Here is a 26,442-nt window from a genome sequence, read left to right as displayed (position 1 = left end):
AAGAGCTGACTCATTGGAAAAGACCCTGATGCTGGGAAAGATTGAGGGCAGGAGGAGAAGGGGACGAAGGAGGATGAGATGGTTGGATGGCATCACCGACTCAATGGACATGGGTTTGGGTGGACTCCGGGAGTTGGTGATGGACAGGGAGGCCTGGGGTGCTGCGGTTTATGGGGTTGCAAAGAGTCGGACACAACTGAGCGACTGAACTGAACTGAAGATAATGCTTGTAGACCTAGATGGGGAGTGTCCTGAACAAAAGTTAAATTAGAGAAGGAAGTTACAAAATAATCGTTTAGCATGATCTGATTTAAAAAAAAAAAAAAAATCAGCCTGCCCAAAATTGTTGTAGGTATGAGTCAGTTATTTAACCTCTGAACATCTTGATTTCTTCTATCTGTGAAGTGAGGATAATAATAGTTCTCTTAAGAAACTCTACGGAGGATTAAGTGGGATGAAATGTATCAAGTCCTTAGAATTCTGCTAGCAGTCTATGGGGTTGCACAGAGTCGGAAGACTGAAGCGACTTAGCAGCAGCAGCAGCAGCAGCAGAAGAGTGTGAATATTTATGTGAAGTGGTTTGAAGAGCCAGAGGTGTGAAGGATGCTCTCCTGGTTGCCTCCGAGGTGGAGAAAAGAAATTCAGAAGTGCTGGGTGCTTCTGATGATGATGAACTCTGCTTAAAAAAAAAAAAAATTTTTTTATTTAATTGGAGGATAATTACTTTACAATATTGTGATGATTTTTGCCATACATCGACATGAATCAGCCATGGGTATACATGTGTCGCCCCATCCTGAAACCCCCTCCCATCTCCCTCCCCACCCTATCCCTTTGGGTTGTCCCAGAGCACTAACTTTGGGTACCCTGCTTCACGCATCAAACTTGTACTGGTCATCTGTTTTACATATGGGAATGTACACATTTCGATGCTATTCTCTCAAATCATCCCACCCTCGCCTTCTCCCATAGAGTCCAAAAGTCTGTTCTTTACCTCTGTGCCCCTTTTGCTGCCCTGCATGTAGGATCTTTGTTACTGTCTTTCTAAATTACGTATATGTGTTAATATACAGTATTTCACAGATGGAGGCTAGCTATTGCTACTTTAGTAACTTTTTTATGTTCCAATAAGTTTTATTAGTAGTTTGGATACTACCACCATAACCAGAAACACTGAACTGAGAAAAGCACAGATGTAGAAACATACCAGGATTCAAAGTTTTGTAACTGTTTTGAAGAGGCATTTAATAAAGAACATTTAAAGAGAAAAAGAAAGCAGGAATGCCCTAAATCAGCCCAACCTTCTGTGTCCACAGCATCTACTGCCGAGGCTGCTCCAAGCCCTTGTGCTGCTCCTGCGCGCTCCTGGATAGGGGCCACAGCGAGCTCAAGTGTGACATCAGCATGGAGATCCAGCAGCGGCAGGATGAGCTGGACACCATGACCCAGGACCTGCAGGAGCAGGACCGCACCTTTGGGGCAGCGCAGGCGCAGATGCGCTCTGCCATCAGCCAGCTGGGCCGCGTACGCGCCGACACTGAGGAGTTCATCCGTGAGCGAGTGCGCGAGGTGGTAGCGCACGTGCTTGAGCAGGAGCGTGAGCTGCTGCAAGGCGTGGGTGCGCGGTACCAGCGCGACTATGAAGAGATAGCGGGCCAGCTGGGCCGGCTGGATGCCGTACTGCAGCGGATCCGTATGGGCAGCGTGCTGGTGCAGAGGATGAAACTCTACGCCTCAGATCAGGAGGTGCTGGACATGCATGACTTCCTGCGCAAGGCACTCCACCAGCTGCGCCAGGAGGAGCCCCAGAGCCTGCGAGCCACCGTGCACACAGACAGCTTCGACGAATTCAGGGTGCGCCTGCAGGACCTCGTCTCTTGCATCACCCGGGGTACAGGTAAGCCACCATCACCTCATGGCTGGCCTGTTTACCCTGGGAGGGCTTGGGCCTGCTACTGCCCCTGGGGAAAGGCAGGTGGAAAAGATCAGCCCCATGTGACATAAGAGGAAACTGGGGGTTTTATTAAGTCTCTTGGGTTTGATCACATCGTAGGTTACAGAGAGCAGGATAAGTCTGGGGGAGCGGAAGCCTGCAGCCACCCAGAAGGGTCACCTCTGACTAATTTACAAGACCCTAAGTATTAGTTGTGATCTTGTGACTCTTAAGGAAGTTGAAAGTGAAAGTCACTCGGTTGTGTCCAACTCTGTGATCCCATGAACTGTAGCCCACCAGGTTCCTCTGTCCATGGAATTCTCCAGGCAAGAGGGACTGGAATAGGTTGCCAGTTCCTTCTCCAGGGAATCTTCCCGACCCCGGGATTGAACCCTGGTATCCTGCATTGCAAGCAAATTCCTTACCGCTTGAGCCACTGGGGGAAGCCCCTCAAGGGACTTAAGAAACTATAAAGCTGAGAACCGTACCCTGTATCATTTTAGCCCAGAGGGGCCGACCACTACCACTACCACCACCACCGCTCCTGCCCCCCACCCCCATCCCCTGGTTGGGTGCTTACCCAAAACCAGGCTCAGTGGAGGGGATCTTTTGCCCCTCGGATGGCCTGCCATCTGGACTAGCTGCCTACCTTTGTGGGCCCTGCCTTGCCTGGGCACTGGGGAAGTGGGGAGACAGGACCAGTTTCTGACCTGGAGTTGTCCAGTCCAAATGGGAGACAAGGTTGGGGCACATCATGTGGCTGGAGAATGAGAGTGCTTGGCTCTGTAGCCCAAATCCAGGAGTTACAGCAGCTTTCTAGACGCTGGAGGCAGCACAGAGGCTTCCAAGAGACACAGGGGCTGCACAGGAGGGCCTCCGAGGTGGGGAGGCTGAAATGGCTCTTTGACAAAATCTCCGGCTCTGGTGTGAGGATGCCCTTTCACTGAGAAAGGGGAGGGAAGCCTCAGAATCTGAAGGTTCTTGGGCAGATGGCAGTGATGGAGACCTGCCCACTCCTGTCCTCGGAGCTAGTGGATGTGGATTCATCAAAATGCAGTCCTAGCGTGGACATGCGCCTTCTCTGCCTAGGCGGTAACTATTACCGCATGTACAGGAAACAACCTCCATAGAGTTTAAACAGCTTGCCTCGGTGGTGGCAGAGAAAGGAGTTATTTTATCTTCCAGCATGAGAGATTTAGATTTAATAAAAATGGGCCACAGGTCAGAAGAGTGTCATGGAGCTCTCACTGTGCAGAGAAATCGGTGAGCAGTAACACTGTTAGGATTGTCCGTGCCTTGCCTTGGTGACAGCCCCAAGTTGGAGAGAGCTGTGCTTGGGGTCTGGAGCCAAAGGCAAGCACTCTCCCATGCCACCCCTCTCTTCCTTCTAGGTGAGTTCATGCCCACTGCAATCAGGGAGCTTTCTTTGCAACTACAGCCACTCCATGGAGCTGCCAGAGGCCCTGGAAAAGGGGTCTCCAGGAAAAGCAACAGGAATGTTTTCTTTGTCACTGTCCTAAGACAGGATGCGTCTCACCAGGGATGTCCCTGACCTGCCCATGACCTTCTCTGTGTTCTCCAGATGCAGCTTTATCCAGGAGAGCCAGCCCAGAAGCTGCCAGCACTCCCAGAGACACCTGTGGCACTGACCCGGTGAGATGGACTTGAGGTTTGAAGGGGAGGTGGTCCATCCTGCAGGCCGGGTGGGTTGGGAGTTCCCCTCTATTGGGAAGGAAACTGAGTCTTGCTGTCCCCGTGTCTGCAGGCGACAGAGGAGAGGGAGCAACTGAGAGAATGACAGCAGGGCCTGGACTGGAGCCTTCAGTGGGAGGGGGCAGAGGAAGGGCTGGCTGGCTCTGGGCTTCTAAGTGCCATCGTAGGTCTTGATGTCATAGTAAGTCTCCAGGAGGTGTTAGGCCCAGCGATGGACAGGAGATAAAGCAGTGGTCCCTGGCAGGCAGGCCCTTTATAGACATGGCAGATGACCCTCCCCTCTGTGCGCCCCACTCCAGATATGTGGCCCTTTCCCCACATAGGGTTCTGGAGAGGAATGGAGAATGAGGCCAGGAGTCAGGCAGTGATCACAGCAGCCTGGGCTCCATCGATGTGATTTCAGGGCCATCACAGTCTTGAGAGCCATAGTATTCAGGGTTGGAAAGCGCCTGCACTCCCTCTCATGTGGTCATTCCCTCTGCAGCACCGCTGATCTGTGACTGTCCAGCCACCATGCACATACCTTCAGGGACAGGAAGTTTGCTCATTCTTGAGGCTTGAGCCACTCCCATCTCTGCAGTGCTCTTAGAACATATCCCTGGGTGCAAATGCAGTGGCATCCTGTTAACCTGTCGTCTTGGCTACTTGCATGCATTTCTCCTCTCTCCCAGGATAAGCTTTTTCAGTTCCTCCCTGGATCGGGCACCTGGTCTGCTCCCCATCCTGGTCATCCAGGTGTGTGTGCCTGTCAAGGAGCTGGGCCCAGGATTGACTGGTCCTCCATGGAAAGCAGGTCTTCTGGTGAGGGCAGCCAGCCTTTCTAGCTTTTCCATGGCGTGGCCCGTAGGAGACAGAAATTGCTGTAGGTTGAGGCAATCAGAAGAGGCTTCCTGTAGGAGGCAGAACTTAGGATCTGAGAGCTTTAGAGTTAGAAGAAATCTTGGAGTCTGATCTGCTCTTGTATAGAGGATGAAGCTAAGACCCCAAGAGAGGGTGTGACTTAACCCAAGGCCACACAGCATGCTAATGCTAACGGCAGGACATCGAGCCAGTTCCCAACTGTCTTGGGTACTGCATTCCCATATACACACATATAGAATTTTAAAAGGACATTTAATTCTGGATATTTAGGACAAGTAATACAATCGCATGGTCAGAAATTGTAATAAAAACATAGAAAGTGATAATGTCTTCCTCCCACCTTGTCCCCCATCTGACCAGTGTTTACACCCATATTGTTGTTTAGTCACTGAATTGTGTCCGACTCTTGCAACCCCATAAACTGTAGCCTGCCAGGCTCCTCTGTCCATGAGATTTCCCAGGCAAGAATACTAGAGTGGATTGTCTACCTTCTCCAGGGAATCTTCCCAACCCAGGGATCAAGCCTGCATCTCCTGCATTGAGAAGCTGATTCTTTACCACTGAGCCACCAGTGAAGGCCTACCTATATACGTTTATTTATTTCTTATATATCCTTCCAGAATTTCTTTATGTAGTTACAAGCAAATATGACTATATATTTGCTTTTTTTTTTGGACAAAGGTAGCACAGTGCCGCATATATACTATGCCTAGGGCACAGTACTATTGGGAATTCTTATCTCATCAGTAGGCAGGGAGCTTCCTGATGCCTTTTTACATCTGCATAGTGGTCCATGCTAAAATAGGTGTAGCGTGATTTATTTAGCCAGTTCCTTGGCTTTTAGGTTATTTTGATATGATAGACAATGCTAGAATGAAAAAAGGTCTTCAAAGAAGTTATGAATGGTGGTGAAAAGTGCCCCAGGGCCACAGACTGCTCTGGCTTCCAGGTGCCAGTCGTTAGTTAATGAACAGCAAGACAGCTTATGTTGTCTTGTGTGAAGAAGGTCTGGGCATTTTTCTGGGTCTCATCTTGTGCCCTCTCACCGCCAGTTACTAAGCAGGTTGAACTTGGAGCATCAGAAGAATGCTCTGTGCAGACTCTCTTGCTTTCACTTTGGTAATAGGCTTGGGGTGGGGATGGATGGAGCTGGGGAATGGAAGTGGGTCATACACCATGAGTGCAAAGGACAGGTGCGGCTGCTTGAGGGGGGCAGGCATGGTCCAGCTGTGCCAGGAGAGAAGCACCGCTTCGACCCACATTCCTGCCTTAGGAATTTATTTTAATCCCCACCCCATGCCTAGGTGGAGAGAATGATAAATACCAACTGGTGTAATTAACTAGGAGCGCTTGGGTAGGACGGCACCTCGGACATTGTCCTTCCTCTCTCTCCCTTGGTTCTTTTTGTAATGATGTCACAATACTTTAATGGAAAAAATAAATTGTTTTAAAACTGTAAAATAACTATGAATCAGTCATGATGATTTTTTTTTTTCTTTAATGAGCTCTCATGTGTGTCTCTGCTTCATTAACATGGGTAGGGGGTGTCAGGAAGATGGGGCAGAGGCTGAGAGGACCCCAGCCCTGCCTTTGGGGAGTTCACAGCCCACGTGGAAAGAGGTTCTCTTACATGTCAGCAGTTTTCAGAGACACACACAGACAGGCAGACGAAGACCTTTCGAACTCTTTTCATTTTTAAAAAAAGTTTATTTATTTTCTGGCTGCACTGGGTCTTCATTGCTCACTCGAGCTTTTTCTAGTTGCAGCAAGTAGGGGCTCCTCTCTGGTTGCGGCGTACATGCTTCTCAATGTAGGGGCTTCTCGTTGCAGAGCACAGGCTCTTAGAACGCAAGCTTAGTGGTTGTGGCACACAAACTTAGCTGCCCCTCAGCCTATGGAATCTTTCTGGACCAGAGATTGAACCCAGGTCCCCTGCATTAGAAGGCAGATTCTTAACCACTGGACCACCAGTAAAGTCCCCATTCTTTTATTTTTAATGGTGATCAAATACATATAACATATATTTGCCTGGAAGTGGAATTGCTGAATCATATAGTAATTCTGTTTTTAATTTTTGAGGAATCACCATAAAATTTTCCATAGTGGCTGCACAGTCCACAGCGGTTCCAGTTTCTCCACATTCTCATTCACACTTTTTTTTTAAGTAGTGGCCATCTTAATGACTGTGGAGTGGTTTAAACTTTTTGACCAGCACCCACTGTAAAAGATATATTTTACATCTAATCTACTGGTGTATACACATGCACATACCTATAGCTAAAACAGAAGCTTTATGCAATAAATTACACTTATAAATGTGGAATGTATAAGATTTTTCTGTTCTGTAGTGTTCTATGTAATACAAAAAATGCTAGTCATGACTTTGCTGCATTTCAAAAGCACTGGATTCGGACTTCCCTGTTGGCGCAGAGGATAAGAATCTGCCTACCGGTGCAGGGGACGTGGGTTCAATCCCTGGTCCAGGAAGATTCCACATGCCGCAGAGCAACTCAGCCCACACGCCGCAACTACTGCGCCCATGCGCCTAGAGCCTGTGCTCTAAGAAAGAGAAGCCCTCACACCGCAACTGGAGAGTAACCCCCTCTTGCCACAACTAGAGAAAGCCCGCACAAAGCAACAAAGATCCAATGCAGCCAAAAATAAACAAATTTTTTAAAAATTAAAAATAACACTAGTTTCGAGCCCCTGGTCCAGGCCCTTATTAGGTATATGACCTTAGGAAATCACTTCGCCTCTCTGTGCCTTGGTTTCCTTCTCTGTGGATGGGCAATAATCATAGTACCACCTCCTTTTTTTTAAACTAATTTCATTGTAAAATTCTCTATTTTAAAGTGTACCATGCAGTGACATTCAGTGCACTCACAGTCTGGTGTAACTGTCCCAGACTATAGTTCCTGTACTTTCATTTCCCCAAAAGGAAAGCCTGTATACACGGAGCAGTCACTCCTCACTTTACCTCCCCCAACCCTCGGCAACCTGCAGTCTGCTGTCTCTGCAGTTGGCACTTCTGGATATTTCGGATAAATGGAATCATACAATATGCATTCTTCTGTGGCTAGCTGTCCACTTAGCATGATGTGTTTAACGTTCATCCACCTTGTGTGGTCAGAACTTCATTCCTTTCTATGGCTGAATAGCATTCTCCTGAATGGCTACCCTATGTTTTATCTCTATCAGCTGACGTTTGGGCTGCTTCCACCCTTGGGCTATTGTGAACAGGTGATGGGGCAGGGGGCAATGTCAGCTCAGTGGAAGGGTCCCCTCCCTATGATGAATTTGCAGCTAGAGAGGAGCTACTACCTACCATTATAGGGACCACCACCACCACTTTGTCCCTAGGGTTGTCTGTGCTGGTCTCTGCTTAGTCACTCAGTCATGTCTGACTCTGCAGTGCCGTGGACCGTAGCCTGCCAGGCTCCTCTGTCCATGAGGATTCTCCAGGCAAGAATACTGGAGTGGGTTGCTATGCCCTCTTCCAGGGGATCATCTCAACCCAGGGATTGAACCCAGGTCTCCCATATTACAGGTGGATTCTTTACTGTCTGAGCCACCAGGGAAGCCCTGGAGTTGTCTAGACTGGGTCTAAGTAGACGTCAAGCAAGCCTTGAGGTGTTGGGCAGTGTGATCCCTAAGGTCATCTTCTGGCACCATTAGGATGCACAGGCATTTACGTAGTCCCTGGGATGCCAGCACCTTAAGGTTGCCAGAAGGTGAAGTCATGGAGGCTGCAGGGAAGACTTCTGGTCCCCAGTGGGCTCTGGGTATTGGACCAGGAGCCAGCTCTTATGTCTAGGTGAGGCCTTGGAGACTGAGCTGACCCCACACCAGGGGACCTGGCTGGTCATACTGCCTGGTCATTTTTGTTTTTTATATTTATTCATTTGGCTGCACTGGGCCTTAGTTGAGGCAATGTGCTCTTTAGTTTCAGCATGTGAGATCTAGCTCCCCAACCAGGATCAGACCTGAGCCCCCTGCATTGGGAGTGCAGGGACTTACCCACCTGACCACCAGGGAAGTCCCCTGCCTGGTCATTTCTGACTACTTTTGTTTCCCAACTTTGCAGCCAGAGGAGGTGCCGAGGGACCAGATGCAAGCCTCGGGATTGGCCGTGGTACAGCCGGTGCCAGGGGCACACCCTGTGCCAGTGTACGCCTTCTCCATCCAAGACCCCTCCCTCAGAGAAGTAAGATATTCCCCAGCCCTCGCCTCCCCTTCCCAGGGCCCAGATCCCACTAGGTGGTAAGAGGTGGAATGGAAGTGAGAACCCAGACCTCAATAGGCACTTACTCTGTGCTCTCCCAGCTCTTGGTTGCCGTGTTAGGAAGCCTCCCTCCAAGCAGGAGCCCCTCCCATGGCAGTCAGAAGCCAGCAGAGATCGGTGGTCAGTGGTCACCAGCAGGGCCAGTGTGCCTGCTGACCTGGGAGGGCCTCTGTGTAGAGAGGTGTGATCTTCATGGCAGGTAGCAAAGGGGACAGCAGGAGCCAAGGGCATGGGGCGGGGAACAGATTCCTACCACTCAGGTCTGGGTCTCTGCCCACTGCCCCAGTCCCCTGGAGGCTCCTGACCCTGCCCTGTGACACCCCACTGCACAGGAGGGCAGCAACACGACCACACCGCAGAAGAGGAAGGCCTGCCAGACCGAGTGCCCCCGGAAGGCCGTCAAGATGGAGTCTGAGGAGGGGGAAGAGTCTAGGTTGGCTTGGAGCTCCCCTGAGCAGCCCAGGCCCAGCACCTCCAGAGCAGTCTCGCCACCCCACCTGGATGGGCCCCCCAGCCCCAAGAGCCCCATCATAAGAGATGAGCTCTCCCTGCCCGAGAGCAACCATCAAACCGGCGACCCTGCAGAGACAGGTAGGGAGTGGGGATGGGCAGGATGGGCTGAGGCCTGCATGCTGTCTTCCAGGGGCTGGGTGGGACCCCTCCTCTGCATCCTGACGCCCTTCCCAGGAAGCCCAAGGCAAGCAGCATACCCTGTGTGTCTTGCCCTCTGCTGCTGCTGCTGCTGCTAAGTCACTTCAGTCGTGTCCGACTCTGTGCGACCTCATAGATGGCAGCCCGCCAGGCTCCCCTGTCCCTGGGATTCTCCAGGCAAGAACACTGGAGTGGGTTGCCATTGCCTTCTCCAATGCATGAAAGTGAAAAGTGAAAGTGAAGTCACTCAGTCGTGTCTGACTTTTCGGGACCCCATGGACTGCAGCCCACCAGGCTCCTCCGCCCATGGGATTTTCCAGGCAAGAGTACTGGAGTGGGGTGCCATTGCCTTCTCCATCTTGCCCTCAGCTGCCACCAAATGGGGAAGGGCAAGCCCAGGGTTTGTCTGGGGGCGGGGCGGGGAGGGGTGGCACGAGAGTGGATGGTTTAGCCCATGCTTTGCTGGGATGCCCATGTAGGGAGCATGATGGCCTGGGGAACACATTTCCTTAGCTCCTTCCCCTGACACACCCTTTTTGAACCCAGTACCATGCCTCTGCACAGGATGGGTCTCCCCAAACAATGTTTGTTGGTGGGTGTCTAGCACATGCTCAGAGAAGACTTGGGTAAAGTCCATACCCATCGGTTCCCAAATTTTTTTACAAAGGCCATCCACCTAAAGTATCTCGCTTGTTCAAGGTATCTTTTATGGCCACTGCCAGACAGGGAGTCCTTTCATGTAAGTGGAGGTCAACACACAGAATCCTGGAATGTTCAAGACAGTTCTTCCTGGAGCTGTTTTACCCAGTGTCCAGCTTTGTTTTCATTCTAGGTCCTACACTGACCCCTGACCCTGGCCATACACTCAGCCCCAATGGAGAATCCTTGCTCACAAATGCTATTGGTAATCAGAAGGTTTTGTAAACCTAAAGTATCTTTTAACTGAAACATCTCGGCTCACAGAGCTGAGAATCGGAACAACCAGTGTGCTGCTTTAGGATGGCCAAAGGTTCCAAACCAGGTGGTATTTGTCACACCCCCTCCACGGGTAGTCAGTTCTGAATCATTCCAGGGCCAGCAGCTGAATTAAGTCTTCACAGACAAGGCATAGCAGGCAGTGATGGAAAGCCACCTTGAGTAACCCCTCCATACAGGCAGATCCTGGCTTCCCAGGTGGCCCAGTGGTAAAGAACCCGCCTGCCAACACAGGTAGATGTCAGAGAGGCGGGTTCGATCCCTGCATTGGGGGTCCCCTGAAAGAAGGCACGGCAACCCACTCCAGGATTCTTGCCTGGAGAATTCCACTGGCAGAGAGGCCTGGCGGGCTACAGTCCACAGGGTTGCAAAGAGTCGAACATAAATGAGCGACTAAAGAGGCAGATCCATGCTGGCACGCACGCTGAATGTTGACAGCCCCCTTTCAGGGCACATGTCACCCACCCAGCCCACTGGCCTGCAAGGATTCCCACAGGAGCGCACCCTGGGCTCCGTCCATGAGCAGCCCTGGCAGGACCTAACCCCATTTCCCCTGCTCCGTTTCAGAGGAGCGCGTCGTGGTGATCAGCAGCTCGGAAGACTCAGATGCTGAGAACCCGGTGAGTGGCTCAGAAGTCCGGCCCAGGACACTGCCTCCGCCCATTCCAGGTCCCCGGGGGCACAGCCCCAGCAGATGACTCTCAGACTCACCTCGCACCCAGGGGATTTATCAGCGAGGCAGGGAGTCCTGAGCTGTCTGGAGGTTAGTCTCCAATTGCCAGCTGTGGCCTGGATCGCCCCGGCCCTCCCATCGTACCAGGGTAGGAGCCGTCAGTAATCACATGTATTCTTTCTGAAGACCTGGACAGGGCTTCCCTTCAGAGCCCTGTGTCTTTTCTGGACTAGCCAATGCCTGTGTCTGCAGCTTCCTTATGAATTTTCTGCCCTCCTAAGTCTCAGTGAGGAGGGCGGACCCACACCAGCTCCCCGGTTAACGGCAGCAATGCAGGGCCACGTGGGGGTGTGAGGGCGCAGGGCAGCACCACGCAGGGCCCAGACTAGCACATTGTGACTCCATGTAAACAAGAACTTTCTTTAAAGCCATCCCACAGTGGGACAAGTGGCTGCATGGGTTGTGACCCTCCTGTCCCTGGAGGTTTGTTCATAGCGGTTCATAGAGGCCGGGCTGTCACCTGCCCAGGGGTGAAAAGGATCGGAATTAGAGTGGAAGGCTGGACTGGGTGGCCCCTGAGGCCCCTGCCAGCCCTCAGTCTGAGGTTCTGTGTTGGAAAGCGTGCGGAGCCCACTGAGACCGCTGTCCTGCCTCCTTCCTCGTCCGTCCACCCCCCGCTGAGAGCTCGCCGAGCGTCCCACTCCCTCCAGGCCTCTCGTCTGTCCCACGGCACATGCCGCCCCCCGGCTTGGCCTCCCCACCATCCTGCCGAGCAAGCTGCCATCCCCGACGCTGAGAGTCCCAGCCAGCCTGCCGGTCACCAGGAGCAAGCCGCCGTCCACCGTGGGATCAGCTTCCTGTCACGCGGGGCACAAAGAGCCCTGCGCCCTCGAAGCACCTTTCACCTGCCGCTCAAAACGTATGGTGCCCACACGTGCACTTGGCCTCCCTCCATGGGTCAAGCCACCACCCTGGCCACCACTGGGCCTCCCAGCCAACCTGCCAATCCCCAGGAGGATCCCACCCACCCCCAAAGAGCAGGCAGCCAACCCCGCCTGGTGCAACTGGCTGCACGACCCCTTGACCCCTTCCCTTCTGTGTCCCAGTGGCTCAACATCTTTCCCCTTCCTCATTCCCCTGGGATCTCCCAGCGTAACACCTTTTACAGGAGAATAATGGGGGGAGGCAGAGCATCCCAGATTCCTGGACCAGTGATCTCCCTTGGGGATTCTGGCAGGGCCCCCATGGAAAATCCCCCAGCCCAGGTCCCCCCGGAGGCCTCTCCAAGTGCTTTCCTACCACCCCACCCTCTGGAGAGGCCACCCACTGGCACAGACACCCCGCAGACAAGCCTCTGAGAGTCCCAAGTGCCTCCCTTCTCTGCAGCCCTGGAGACTGGCAGGTTGGCATCCCGAAAGTCTTGTCACAGAATGAAGCAGGGAATGAATGGCTCCGTGGACCTCTGAACAAAGAGGCTTAAGGCCTCCCCAGTCAGGATATTCTCATTCCTCACATCCTCAAGTCTCTGCCCAAGATGAAGCTTCTTGCACCCTTTGCAACTCCCACTGCCCCATTCTCCCACCCCAAGCCTTCCCACTGGGCCTCTGCCAGGATGTAAGCCCATGAGGGCAGGGACTGTGTGGCTCCCAGGCCCTGGCAGGTGCGGCTGCTCAATAAACACTTATTGAACGATTACCCTCGCAAACCCTTCTTCCATGACCATCAGATTCCCTGCTGGGCCTAGCTCCTCCTGGCTGGTGGTCTTTGTCTCCTCTGCACGGACACTTGGTTCACCTTTGGGGCTGCTGTGACCCTCTTTCCTCCATACCCTGTGTAAGCATCAGAGGTGGGAGGTGGGGTCCAGGCCTTCTGTGCCTCCTGGACTGTTTTGGTTCTGCTATCTGGCAGCGTCCTCCATGCCCCGGAGGCTCGGGCTCTCCGGATGAACCCACTTTCCCCAGCTCATCTTAGACATCCTTCTGCTCCCCACTGTATAGGAAGACTGCCTCCTAGGTCTCCTCTCCCCACCCGGGTCCCGCTTTCTTCCTGGATAACTTCAACATGCGCCACCCTGGCCTCTCCTCTCCTTGACCTTTCAGGGATCTTTGCCCCATTCCCCTGTAGCTGCCACCCCACCCCCCTTGCCTCCTGCCCCCAGACCACTCCATCACTGAGAACCTTCCCTCTCTAGACTGGCCCAGACTGACCATAGCTTCCTTTTCCTTGAGCTCTCCGTCAGTTACTTCCAGGACTTGGGCTGTTTGCCTCCCAGTTCCTTCTGCCATTACCTCCCGCCCACCAGCCAGCAAGATCCACCATTTCAGCCAGTCTTCCACCAGGATCTTGGTGCCCTGTCTCCCCACCACCCGCTTCTGGTAGCCTGCCCTCCAAAGACAGCCCTGGAAGGATGCACTCGTTTCCCCTGCTCTGCACTGCCACCTGGAGGCCAACTTCTGTTGGAGAAAAGTCGAGGGGAGGAAAGCTATAAATGATTTGTCTCCTGGGCTCCTTAGCCTCCTGCCTGGGCATGCCCCGCCCCCTGCCCTCCATGGCACCTCGCTGCACCCCTGCTTCCCTAGCTCTGGTCCGTCTTCCCCACCCTCGCTCTTGGCCGGTGGCTGAACCTTCTGCCCTAGGAGGACCACAGGACAGGTGGCGTAGCAGCAGCCCACATCTTGCTCTCTGATGACCGATTGACCCGACCCCATCACATCCCTCCCCATCCCTTCTGTTAGGACTAGAGGACCCCCCCTCTAGGACTCACTCCTCCTCTCCCTGGCCATGCCCTCCTGCCCCCTTGGGAACCTCCTTCCATCTCCCCATCCTCATTTGCATCTTCAAACACTTCCTGTGGGCTGTAACTAAGCACCCTGGAGAAGTCCCATCTTTGCATGCACCCCCCACACACAAACCATTTACCCTTCAACCTTCACCCCCTCAGTGCTCCTTCCTTGCCCCAGTCCCCTGCCTTTCCCCACCATGCCCGTGAGCCCTGCCACCATCTCCAGGGTAACCTCCGTGCCTCTGAGTCCAGTGGTCACCTTCAGTCCTAATGCCCCAACACTCTGCTTCCCTTGGGTTCAGGAGGTTTCCTCCTGCAGCTCTGCTAGTCCTCCTCACTCCCCCTTCAGGTCTCTTTGTTTTTTTAAATGTTGTTCTTCCAGCTTAGCTTCTGGGATCTCATCTCCTAGAATCTGTACACTGTCCCCATGATCTCAACCATGCGCACAGCCGCATAGCAGCCGCCCAGTGTCTCCACTCAGATGCCCCACAGAAACCTCAAACTTACCTTGCCTCTTGTCCTTTCTGTAAATTGCACACATCTGCCTAGTTGCAGAAGGTGGGACCCCAGAGCTGCCCAGGACTCCCCCTACCCTTTTCACTATTCCTCAGAGCCAATCACTTTGTGAATCTCACCATGTTCTAAATTCCTCAGAAAGCTGGTTACTTCTTTCTATCCCATAATCTTGATAACATTAAAACAAGGCTAACCCTGGATGGAAGTAGAAGCCTGGGAAAGAAAGAGCAAGAGAAGGATTCGAATGCTGTTAATCTGGCCAGACTTCGTGAGAGTCAGGTGGAAGTCCTGAAACCAGCAATATTTTGGTGGCGTGGGGGCGGGGGTGGGGTCAGACTAGCACTTAGCTGTCAGGCAAGAAGCCACTAGGTGCTATCTGAGGTTGATCAACTCAGGAAGGAGAAGTGCATTTCAGGTTACAAAGAATTAAATGATTAGAAACAGCTGCTCGTGTTTGGAGACCAGGTCTGGAGGCAAGGGAACCAGAGGCTCACTACTTTTGTGTGGGCGTTCTTCAGACATGTTTTTAAAATTAACCATTACGGGAGTCTGAAACTTATTGGGGAAAAAATTTTTTTACAAAGCAAACAAATTAGATCCTCCTAAGTAGGTGTGTCTCTCACCCACCTGCCATGCCCGCTTCCAGACCCCTGGTGCTCCCAGAGTTCCTTAGCAGAAGGGGGCAGGGTGATGTCTGCAGGATGCTCCCGGCTCCCATGTCCTCCCCTCCCTGTGGCCTTTATCCGTCCTGCCGCTGTGTGAGAGCTTCGGAATGCCTGCTTAGTCGCTTTAGTTGTATCCATCTCTTTGTGACCCCATGGACTGTAGTTCACCAGGCTTTTCTGTCCATGGGATTCTCCAGGCAAGAATACTGGAGTGGGTTGCTGTTTCTTTCTCCAAGGGCTCTTCCCCACCCAGGGGTTGAACTCACGTCTCTTACGTCGCCTGTGGAATAGTGGCCTGCTAAGATACTGTGTTTTCCAAGTGTACCAGGGCATGCAAGCCCCCAGCTTGGGCTGCAGCTGTGTCAGTGGCTGGAATCCAGACATGTCAGGGCTCTGGCACTGATCTGGTGTGGTGGGCAGGGCTGGGGAGAGGCTGCTCGAGCAGCTCGGGTGTTGTGTCAGAGACCTCGCCCCTGCTGGGAGAGGCAGTGGGGCTGTACTCTTGGGGTGGAGAGGGAGTCCCAGGTCTGATGCTGGAGACCTGGGGTGAGGACTGTGTTTAAAAATGAGGTGGGTCAGCCACACCTCTACTGCGGGCCCTGTGTCAACAGAGCCAAAGGAGAAAAAGGTAGATGTCTTCACCCACTCTTGGAACAGAAGATGCCCCAGTTCCTGGTAGCAACAGGACAAGGTGGAAGCAGGAGGTGGCCTTGCCGAGGGGGCAGCCCCCAGAAGAAGTGCATGGTGACCGGCAGTGGAAGGAAGGCCCGGGGGAGCAACTGACCCAGGGGAGGGACCATGATGCTGGTGAGTGTGCACATCAGAAAAAGACACAGGTGCTTGGCTGAGAAGATGGGAGCCGTGGCCCCTGGAGCCTGCAGAGGGGCCAGAGCAGGAGACAGAGGGCCGTAGGGACCACAGGCTGGCTAATGGGATCATCTGGGTTAACAGATAACATGTGCGGTATCTCTGGGGCCTTCAGGCTTTGCAAGAGCTAGGGTTTTCTGGCTGCAAAATACAGGCATGCGTGTGTCTGGCCAATCTGATCCCAATTGTAAGCTCAAGTGCTGAGAAAGTTCCTCAGGAGCCAAGGACCTCTCAGTTCAGTTCAGTTCAGTCACTCAGTCGTGTCCAACTCTTTGCGACCCCATGAATTGCAGCATGCCAGGCCTCACTGTCCATCACAAACTCCCGGAGTTCATTCAGACTCATGTCCATCGAGTCAGTGATGCCATCCAGCCATCTCATCCTCTGTCGTCCCCTTCTCCTCCTGCCCCCAATCCCTCCCAGCATCAGAGTCTTTTCCAATGAGTCAACTCTTCGCATGAGGTGGCCAAAGTACTGGAGTTTCAGCTTCAGCATCATTCCCTCCAAAGAAATCCCAGGGCAGTTCTCCTTCAGAATGGACTGGTTGGATCTCCTTGCAGTCCAAGGGACTCTCAAGAGTCTTCTCCAACACCACAGTTCAAAAGCATCAATTCTTCGGCGCTCAGCCTTCTTCGCAGTCCAACTCTCACATCCATACATGACCACAGGAAAAACCATAGCCTTGACTAGACTGACCTTTGTTGGCAAAGTAATGTCTCTGCTTTTGAATATGCTATCTAGGTTGGTCATAACTTTCCTTCCAAGGAGTAAGTGTCTTTTAATTTCATGGCTGCAGTCACCATCTGCAGTGATTCTGGAGCCCAAAAAAATAAAGTCTGACACTGTTTCCACTGTTTCCACATCTATTTCCCATGAAGTGATGGGACTGGATGCCATGATCTTCGTTTTCTGAATGTTGAGCTTTAAGCCAACTTTTTCACTCTCCTCTTTCACTTTCATCAAGAGGCTTTTTAGTTCCCCTTCACTTTCTGCCATAGGGTGGTGTCATCTGCATATCTGAGGTTATTGATATTTCTCCCGCCAACCTTGATTCCAGCTTGTGTTTCTTCCAGTCCAGCGTTTCTCATAATGTACTCTGCATATAAGTTAAATAAGCAGGGTGACAATATACAACCTTGACGTACTCCTTTTCCTATTTGGAACCAGTCTGTTGTTCCATGTCCAGTTCTAACTGTTGCTTCCTGACCTGCATACAGGTTTCTCAAGAGGCAGGTCAGGTGGTCTGGTATGCCCATCTCTTTCAGAATTTTCCACAGTTTATTGTGATCCACACAGTCAAAGGCTTTGGCATAGTCAATAAAACAGAAATAGATGTTTTTCTGGAACTCTCTTGCTTTTTCCATGATCCAGCGGATGTTGGCAATTTGATCTCTGGTTCCTCTGCCTTTTCTAAAACCAGCTTGAACATCAGGAAGTTCACGGTTCACGTATTGCTGAAGCCCGGCTTGAAGAATTTTGAGCATTACTTTACTAGCATGTGAGATGAGTGCAATTGTGCAGTAGTTTGAGCATTCTTTGGCATTGCCTTTCTTTGGGATTGGAATGAAAACTGACCTTTTCCAGTCCTGTGGCCACTGCTGAGTTTTCCAAATTTGCTGGCATATTGAATGCAGCACTTTCACAGCATCATCTTTCAGGATTTGAAATAGCTCAACTGGAATTCCATCACCTCCACTAGCTTTGTTCGTAGTGATGCTTTCTAAGGCCCACCTGACTTCACATTCCAGGATGTTTGGCTCTAGGTGAGTGATCACACCATTGTGATTATCTGGGTCGTGAAGATCTTTTTTGTATAGTTCTTCTGTGTATTCCTGCCACCTCTTCTTAATATCTTCTGCTTCTGTTAGGTCCATACCATTTCTGTCCTTTATCGAGCCCATCTTTGCATGAAATGTTCCCTTGGTATCTCTAATTTTCTTGAAGAGATCTCTAGGCTTTCCCATTCTGTTGTTTTCCTCTATTTCTTTGCATTGATCGCTGAGGAAGGCCTTCTTATCTCTTCTTGCTATTCTTTGGAACTCTGCATTCAGATGCTTATATCTTTCCTTTTCTCCTTTGCTTTTCGCTTCTCTTCTTTTCACAGCTATTTGTAAGGCCTCTAAATTAGCATTAATGTCAATACTAGATACTTCAGGTGAGAATGTTGAATAGCAAAGAGCTTGGCTTCTGTCTGCTTTGCTGATGCCCAAACGTGGAATGAACCCGTAATTAGGACAGTTGTTCCCCATCCTGGCTGTGCACTGCTATCACTTGGGGGTCTTACCAAGGACAGATTCCTGAGTCCCACCCCCAGGGAGTCTAACTATATTGGTCTGGGGCTCAGCCTGGACATAAAGATTTTTTTAAACTGCTTATGCACAATCAAGGTGGTTGTGTTGTTCAGTCACTAAGTCGTGTCTAACTTTGCGACCCCATGGACTGCAGCACACCAGGCTTCCCCGTCCTTCGCTGTCTCCCAGGGCTTGCTCAAACCATGTCCATTGAGTTGTTGATGCCATTCGACCATCTCCTCCTCTGTCGCCCCCTTCTCCTCTTGAGGGATTCGATTGCATATCTGTGTCAAAGAAATGCTGCTCATTTGTGTACGTATCAGCCTTGAACAGAGGTGACGTATACATGCTGGCATATGATCCAGGTTGGGAAGGGGAGATGCTGGGTCTTTCCAGATAAACCTCCTAGAGGTTTTTTGAAAGGTGATAAGCTAGCAGCTTCCTAGGAGCACCTCAGTATGGCCATTCCACCTGCTGTGCTAAGTTGAGATGTGGTTAATCTGCTAAGTTGACTGTGATGAAGATGAGTGAAATGGAGTTCGTGAACCTGATTGCACATGTATCCTGATTGTCTGTGTATCCTGAGAAATATCCCAGATCCCACATGGCTCAGTTTTGCAGTCAAAGAAACACAGTCCATTAACCAATTATCTAGTATATAGTCATCTTTCAAAGACTATTACAGAGAATACAACTCATAACTCACGGCAACACTCCTTAAATCCTTCATCCCTTCACACTCACCACCGTCATCTCCTACTCACGGGTCCCTCAAAGCCTTTTCTCACTTTCCACTTTCCAGTCTTCACATGAGGGCTCTGATCTCCTCCACCCTCTGGTTCTTTCTGCTGCCATTCCTTTCCCTTCCAAGCAAATCTCAAGCTTTTTCCAACAAAAGGCCCTCTCCTGGATTCTTGGGTTCAGGTCTCTGCTACTCTCCCCCTCTATGCTCCATGCTCCTACACCCCCTTAATCCTGATTGTGGAATGAGGTTGAGGAGTGGCAGTGGGGGGCGTGGAAGGACAGAAAGATATCCAGCATCAGAGCTGGATATCAGCTGGATAATCAGCTGTGCTGATTCTGTTAACCCTGGGTCTTTAGGAAAGTCTTTTTTAAATGTCAGTACTTCCCAGCTGTACTGCTGGGATTTAAGGCAGGGATGGGGAACTGCTTGCAGTGCTAGCTGGAGTTCAGTGGAAGGCATTCCTGTGAGACCAGCCCAGTGGAGTAGCCATACTTTATGGTCGTCCCCAAGGGCAAGAGAAATCTGGGTGGAAGAGGAGTCTGGGCTGGAAGATTCAGCCTTCCCTCCCTTGACAACTCAATGGAAAGGGGTGTTCTTTTATTAAGGTGGCCAGCAGGGTCTTCAGTAAGTTCAGGACAAAGGATATTTCCACGACTATAAAAGAGAGAATGACCCCAGGGCCACGAGAAGCTCTTAAAAAGTGAGGGTCTCGTGGCTATCATAAGTGACCCTGGAATAAAGATGGGGAAGTTAGCTCAAAGATGCTGCTCTCCAGGGAGATCAAGTCTTGGAAAGGACTATCTGAAGAGAAGGCGCTGGCTTTCCAGCCTGAAGAGACAGTCCCGGAAGACAGACGGAAGCACTCAGGGCCACTGTGAGGGCTTTGGCAGTTTGGAGCAAAGAGAAGAAGGAAGAGGGGAAGGCCAAGTCGGTGGGTGGCAGAGAAGACTGGGCCAAGGGGACGGCACTTCACCTGAAGCGCAGGGGAGGCCGCAGCAAGGGGAGTCCAGCTGTTTCCACCAGCCCGAGTGTGAGAGCACCCCTGCCTGTGATCGGAACAGGCACTGGAAGCTTGGAGACAGGAAACAACTAGATCTCCCACGGGGGAAGAAGGTAGTGTCTCCTGTCTGCTCTAGCAACTTCAAAGAAGACTCCCGGAGAAGGCTCCCTCCAGGGAGGCATGGGAGCCCTGACAGCATGACAGAGACTCAGCAGGACATGCCAAACCAGCCTTGGATGCGTGGCCAACTCGAGGATACTGATCCATAAGGCCTACATTTTGTCAAAGTAGGGCCTCAGATATAGAGTCCCAGAAAACTCACAGGCTGCTTTAAGCCAAACCAGCTCTATATGGACTCAGTGAGTGTCTGTTTTTATCAGCGCCTAGGAGGAAGTTGGAGAGGGCTATGAAATGCACATAAAGCAGAAATCAGCCACTCGCAGGAAAATCCCAGCACATTTTAGTTGTGGTTAGCAAAGACTTTGCACTTGGCTGAAGTTTCAGTAAAACAGAGGTTTGACCTGGAGAGTGGAAGGGCCGAAGACAGTAGGCTAGTTCTGCCCCAGGCCAGGGACGACAGCCAGACGTCAGAGTTCAGAGAGGCCTCAGGCGAGGCCAACTCCGTCAGCCACCAGGGCAGTCTGTCAGAGGGCAAGGTTGGGGCCCGCTCTGGACTCTGTCCCAGCAGTGCCCTCAGCAGGCCGTGTGACAGTGGCCACGTCCCTTCCTCCTGGTGTCTGGTTAATATCCATAGGTGACACAGGAAGTTCTGAGCGGGCCCCCAAGCTTTGCCAGGTGTGCAGATGATAAGCAATTACCTATATTATGAAAGGCTCTACCTCCCTCGTTCGCCCCAGCCCCGGGGGTCTAAACGCTTACAGCTAGAGCCCCTCCCACCCCCAGGGCCCTTCAACAGCGTTCACACCTTGGTGGAGAACAGAGCCTCAGGTGCCCAGCCTGGCGGAGCCCCAGCCTGCTTGCCTAAGCAGCTGTCTTCTGGACGCCAAATGGCAGAGGGCTCCCGGGTCTGAGCCGCCGCCTCTCCACTACTCTCACAGCCAGGCGCCTTGTGCCCCCTAGGGGTGGCGTCCCAGGGGCCGGGCGGCCCTCCCCTCTCCTTTGCGCAGGGTGCCGGGCCCTCAGCTCACCTGGGGGACAAGAAAAGCCAGGCGTCCTGCCCCTTCCAGAGAAACACCTGAGGTTCGAGATGGGACTCCTTCCCCCAGCGCCCCCCAGTTCATGATGTTTGTTCTGAGTCAGCTCAATGAGTTGAAGCGAGGAGCAGACACATTGGGCCCTGCCCACCTCAGCCCCGACACCTTCCCTGAGCCTCCCCCCGAGCCCTGCTCACCCATGTGCACACTCAGCCACACAGTATCACACTTGCACACACACCTGTGTCAACGCAGGCCCACAAACCCACACCCCCCATACACACACACACACACACACACACACACACACACACAATATTTGCATTCATTCCCACACTTTTTTCACACTCACTCACACTTGCCCCCATGATCCCATCCTACTCACGCACTAAGACACGTGCCCTGATTCACACGCATGACCCTCACACGTGTGCATGCACGTTCACATCTGTTCAGGCACTCGCTTGGAAGTGCCCCCTCTTTCCCAGTAACAGGCCCTCCCTGAGGCACACACAGACCCCCCGACATACTCACGCACTCTCATCGCCCCCCGCCCCACGCTCACACACACACCAGCACACACGCCTGTTGACAAGGAACCGGCTCACATGGCTGCTGCCCGCTCTCGGCCCCCATAGCCCCCTGACCTGTTGGTTTCTTCTGTGTTGCAGGACTCCCGAGAGCTGGCCGACAACAGCAGCGAGTCCAGTGACCTCCAGCTGGAGGGCCCCAGCTCCCTCGGAGTCCTGGACGACAGCCCCTCCAATTCCCTGGTGGAAGACAAGCCCCTTGTTTTCTTTGACCTCAAGATTGACAATGAAAGTGGGTTCTCCGGTGGCCACCCCCCAACCCTTTCTTGCTCAGTCCCTAAGTCCCCAGGATAAGTGCAGGCAGAGCCATCTGTGAGCCCGGGAGAGCCCTGAGCTGTGGCCAGAGCACCGCACTTCCCGGGGACTCTCGGGTGTTTGAACTTGGTTCTCTGAATAAGGACGTCTGCTTTGACCAGGGCCTGAGGCATGAGGCAAGCACCTCCATGAGTCCCTCCCTGACTGGTGCTTCCATTAGGGAGCCTTGGGAACACACTTCTAAATAGAAACGCAACGTTAAAGTCGCCGAGGTGACACCAGCAATCCAAACACAGCCTTAGGCTGAGTACAGAGCCCATTCTTTCCATGGTTGCTGCAAGGTCACAGAGAAATGTGACCCCTTCTCCTTCAATTCCGCGGTGCTTACCCTGGCCCTGCAGGAAGCTGGGTCCCATCCAGCTGCCTGGGCTCAGCATGAGGCCAGCCCAGGGAGACACAAGCAGCGAGTATTTCACAGGACAGGGAAGCCGTTTGCAGACCTCACTGGAAGATTCGGGGCCATGCTCTGAATGGAGTGGATTGGGCAGGTGTGCTGTCTGAGCCAGCACTCTGATGCTGAGGGCTTTAGCTACATGGCTGATGGGGTTGGCGGCCAGGGGAAAGGGAGTGAGGGGCTAGGCTGAAGCAGTGAGGGGTCCCTAGTGTAGGTGGGTGGAGGCTGGCAGAAGACAGGAGGGACCCGAAGTGAAAGGGTTTGGGGAACTCCGGAACGTGGCAGGGCAGGGGGGAGCAGGACTCCCAGCAGGGGAGGAAGGGGGCCTGGAGGGCAGCCCCCCTCCCCTTCTGACCCCCATCCCTATCAGAGCCAGGGTCAGAGCTGCGTTTGAGGCTGATGCTTGATTCCTGCCATCAGGCCCCAAGGTGGGGTCTCTGGATGGTGGGGTTGGTGCCCCTAGCCTTGCCCTTGAGGCCTCACGCTGCCGTTCTCTCCTGCCCAGCCCAGAAGATTAGCCAGCTGGCAGCCGTGAACCAGGAAAGCCAGTTCCGCGCGCTCATCCAGCCCGAGGTGCTCAACGTGTACTCCAAGGCTGTCTCCCTGGAGGTGGGACTGCAGCACTTCCTGCATTTCCTAGCGAGCATGCGCCAGCCCATCCTGGCCTGCTATAAGCTGTGGGGGCCCAGTCTCCCCAGCTTCTTCCAGGCTCTGGAGGAGATGAACATGCTGGGGAAGTTCCAGAAGTCCATCTCGGGCTTCCTAGCCACCCTGCCCCTCATCCGGGAGTGCGTGCCGGGGGCCAGCAGCTTCAAACTCAAGAGCCTGGCCAAGACCTACCTGGCGAGAAACATGAGCGAACGCAGCGCCCTGGCGGCCGTGCTGACCATGCGCGACCTGTGCCGCCTGCTCGAGGTGTCCCCCAGCCCCCAGCTGGCCCTGCACGTCCACCCCTTCAGCAGCCTGCAGTGCTTCTCATCCCTGCAGCCCCTGGTGCGGGCAGCCATCCTGCCCCGGGCCGAGGCCCGCTTGCTGGCCCTCCACAAGGTCACCTTCATAGAGCTGCTGACCGCACACCACCATGACCCGCAGGGCGGCCTGAGGAAGTACAACCGATTCCTGAGCCTCCAGAGCCCCACGTCGTCCCAGCCTGCGTTCGACCTGCATTCTCTAGGCACCTACTTCGAAGGCCTGCTGGGGGCGCCGGCCTCGGCAGGGGCAGGAGGCGTCGCTGCCCCTCCGGCTGGCCACAGCTTGGCAGAAAGGGCTACGCAGCAGACCTGAGGGGAGGGGCTGACTAGCTCAGACTCTCTGGGGACAGAGAGAGATGGGGTCCCTGAGCCAGCCCCTGCCCACCACAGCATTCCCAGGTCCTGGTCCCCAGTTATCTCCCTTGTCATTTGGTCCTTCTCCGGGACCAAATTCCACCTCTCTAAAAATTCCACAGAGAAGGTTCCAAGGCCAAGCAACCACCCGACGGAGGCCACCAGATCCCTGGGTGGCCCTGAGAGCACCATGAGTTAGCTCGAAGACCCCCTGGGCCTCCCACTCCAGGAGCCAGAACCAGGGGCAGGGCGGGGTCCCTGGTGAAGAAGGCCTGGTCGCTAGGCTCTCGAAGCAGCCCCCATATTGCCCCAGCCAACCTCAGAGGGGCCCTTACTGCTCCTTCCTGAGCCCTGGCATGGCCCCAGGGGACCTGCTGACAGCACCCACAGACACTGCCTACACCACCAGGGGCCCCACGGGTACCAAAGTGCCTTTCAAACCAAACCTTCCCTGAAGGGTTTGGGTTCTTCCAGCCTTTGCCTGCCTGGAGGCCAGCCCAGTTCATGTCCCCTCTGGGGCACTTTCACCCTCAAAGGGCCTCCTCTCAGCAGAGATGGGGCCTGCCACTCCCTGCCGCTCCCTGCTTCCAGACATGACCTTCCAAGCCTGCTTCCCTCCTGCTGGCCACACTGGGCCCTTCTCTCTCTCTGCCATGCCACCACCTGCCCCAAGCCCTCCCAAGGGGTGACCTCCAACCCAGCACTGCTCTCAGTGGAGTCCAGGGACCTGCAGCATGGGAATCTCTGGGGTGGGGCCCAGCAGACTGCTTTAGCAGGTTCTCCAGATGATTCTGAGGCCCGCCAAGTTTCAGCGCCTTTGCTCTGATAGACTGCCCTCCCAGGAGAAGCAGTGTGGAGCAGCAGAGGAAGTCCTGGCTCTGGTTGTGTGCGCCGAGTGGGACCCAGGAAAGGGCCCCTTCCTGAGCCCCCACGTCCCCACCTATAAAATGGGCTGGTTATCCTGCATGGTCCCAGAGCTCTCATCTAGCCCCGCCATTCTGGGGTTTTAGGAATGAGCAGCAGGCTTCTGGGGCAGTGGTGAAGGAGGTTTTCGTTCTTGAGCCCTTGGCCCCAACCCTAAGCTAACTAAGGCCCCCAAACTTGAGCGGAACACAGGCAGGTGGTCTCATCTGACTAGCGGAACCACTGCCCCTTCCCCTCAGCCCCTCTGCCATCCCTCTTCCTTGACGCCCTGATCCTGGGGATACCCCCATGGCCTCAGCTTTCACATGGGTGAAGGCTGTGTGCCCACATCCCCACCCCCACCCACTGGGGACCCTGAAGACCCACAGAGGGATCACATAGGAACTTGTTGCCATGTGAGAGTGCTGGCTCTAATAGTGAACTCTGATGCATTTAAAATCAGATTCCGACTTAAAAGTAGGCACTGGCTCTGAAGCTCGGTAAAACTAGCGGCTGGGTGAGGGGAGGAGGGGGCTGGAGCCTCAGTCTGCCTGTGATGACCATCTTGGCTGCAGCAGGGAAGGAATTGGGCCCCTCCTCACCGTATCTTCCCCCCAGCCCCACCCCAAGACTGAACCTGCTGATTTCCAGCTCCAAGCCAGCCCCACAAGGCTTTCTTCCTTCAGATGGAGTTGATCACATTTGTTATAGCAAAGGACTGTTCAGCCCTCTCGCCACTGTCAAAGCCTTTAATAAAGATGTGAATCTTCAAAGCCTGGTGTGCCAATCACAGACTGCCCAACCCACCCCAGAGTCCTGAGCAGTCTCTTGCCTGGTGAAGGGGAAGCTAGCTGGCATAGCTCTTCTTTGTGAGGGCGTCTTTCAGGACTCAACAGAGCTGAGAACCCCTCATTGCTCAGTGATGAGTGTCTCAAGGACATAAGCCCCTGTTCTAAGTGGAGATACCAGGGTGGACCTATCTGGGATCATCTCCAAGGGCGGGTAACCACATGGAGGGAAAGAAGCACCAGTTTCAAGAATCACCCCCTAGAGGTAGTCAGGGACCAGAGAGACCAGGGACTTTACATCTGCCTCCTGCTGGGTAACTTTGTACCCTGGCCATCTCAGGTGGAGTTCTCATTAGTGCCTGCGGGGGTTCCCTTGGCAAAGGCGCTGTAGGAATTAGTGCCCCCCGGCCTGGGTGAGGACCCAGGTAATGTGATTTGATCAGTACCCCCATCCTTAGCCTCACCTACCTGTCTCACTTAGCCATGTCCGACTTCTTGTGGCCCCATAGACTAACCCGCCAGGTTCCTCTGACCATAGAATTTTCCAGGCAAGAATACTGGAGTGGGTTGCCATTTCTTTTTCCAGGCAATCTTCCCGGCCTAGAGACCGAACCCGTGTCTCTTGCATTTCCTGCATTGGCAGGCAGGTTCTTTACCACTAGTGCTACCTGGGAAGTCCAAGTCTCTAATGGCAAATCCAGATACTTCCCCTGTGCTTTGAATCTCTGAATCGATCTCAGGTTTACCTATGTCAATGAACCACAAGCTTGCTGGGCTGGAAGCCAGGGCAGAGTTTCAGTCCTCACTCAGTAGCCCCTGACTCTGGTCTGCTGCATCAAGCTCACTGATGTTCAGGCTCCCAGTCTGTAACATGGTATAAGATGGGTCATTTTTTACTTCATAGGATCCTGTGTGAACCAGTAAGGAGACGTTTGTGAAAATAGCCTTTTAATGTATGAAGAATTGCACAAATGTAAGATCTTAGCAACAAACAAGATGACAGTGTTATTGCTTTATAA

At 53.2% G+C, this 26,442-nt stretch overlaps 1 protein-coding gene across 5 annotated transcripts in view; it reads left to right on the top strand.

The window, feature by feature from the left end:
• PML (PML nuclear body scaffold) overlaps positions 1–25,408 on the top strand; it is a 57,151-nt gene extending 31,743 nt beyond the window's left edge. The window contains exons 3-9 of one of the 5 annotated variants that reach the window (XM_019983721.2): positions 1,317–1,897; positions 3,516–3,586; positions 8,592–8,711; positions 9,122–9,380; positions 10,983–11,035; positions 21,780–21,930; positions 22,913–25,408. In XM_019983721.2, the coding sequence (XP_019839280.2) occupies positions 1,317–1,897; positions 3,516–3,586; positions 8,592–8,711; positions 9,122–9,380; positions 10,983–11,035; positions 21,780–21,930; positions 22,913–23,691 (2,014 nt within the window). In that variant the 3' untranslated portion in view covers positions 23,692–25,408. The other 4 variants (XM_019983724.2, XM_019983720.2, XM_019983722.2 and 1 more) reach the window with 4 other exon arrangements.
• The last annotated feature ends 1,034 nt before the right edge of the window (positions 25,409–26,442 follow it).

The sequence above is a fragment of the Bos indicus genome, chromosome 21, assembly GCF_029378745.1.
Source record: "Bos indicus isolate NIAB-ARS_2022 breed Sahiwal x Tharparkar chromosome 21, NIAB-ARS_B.indTharparkar_mat_pri_1.0, whole genome shotgun sequence".
Taxonomy (NCBI): domain Eukaryota; kingdom Metazoa; phylum Chordata; class Mammalia; order Artiodactyla; family Bovidae; genus Bos; species Bos indicus.
The sequence above is the reverse complement of the archived record's forward strand: the minus strand, read 5'-3'. Positions and strand labels throughout refer to the sequence as shown.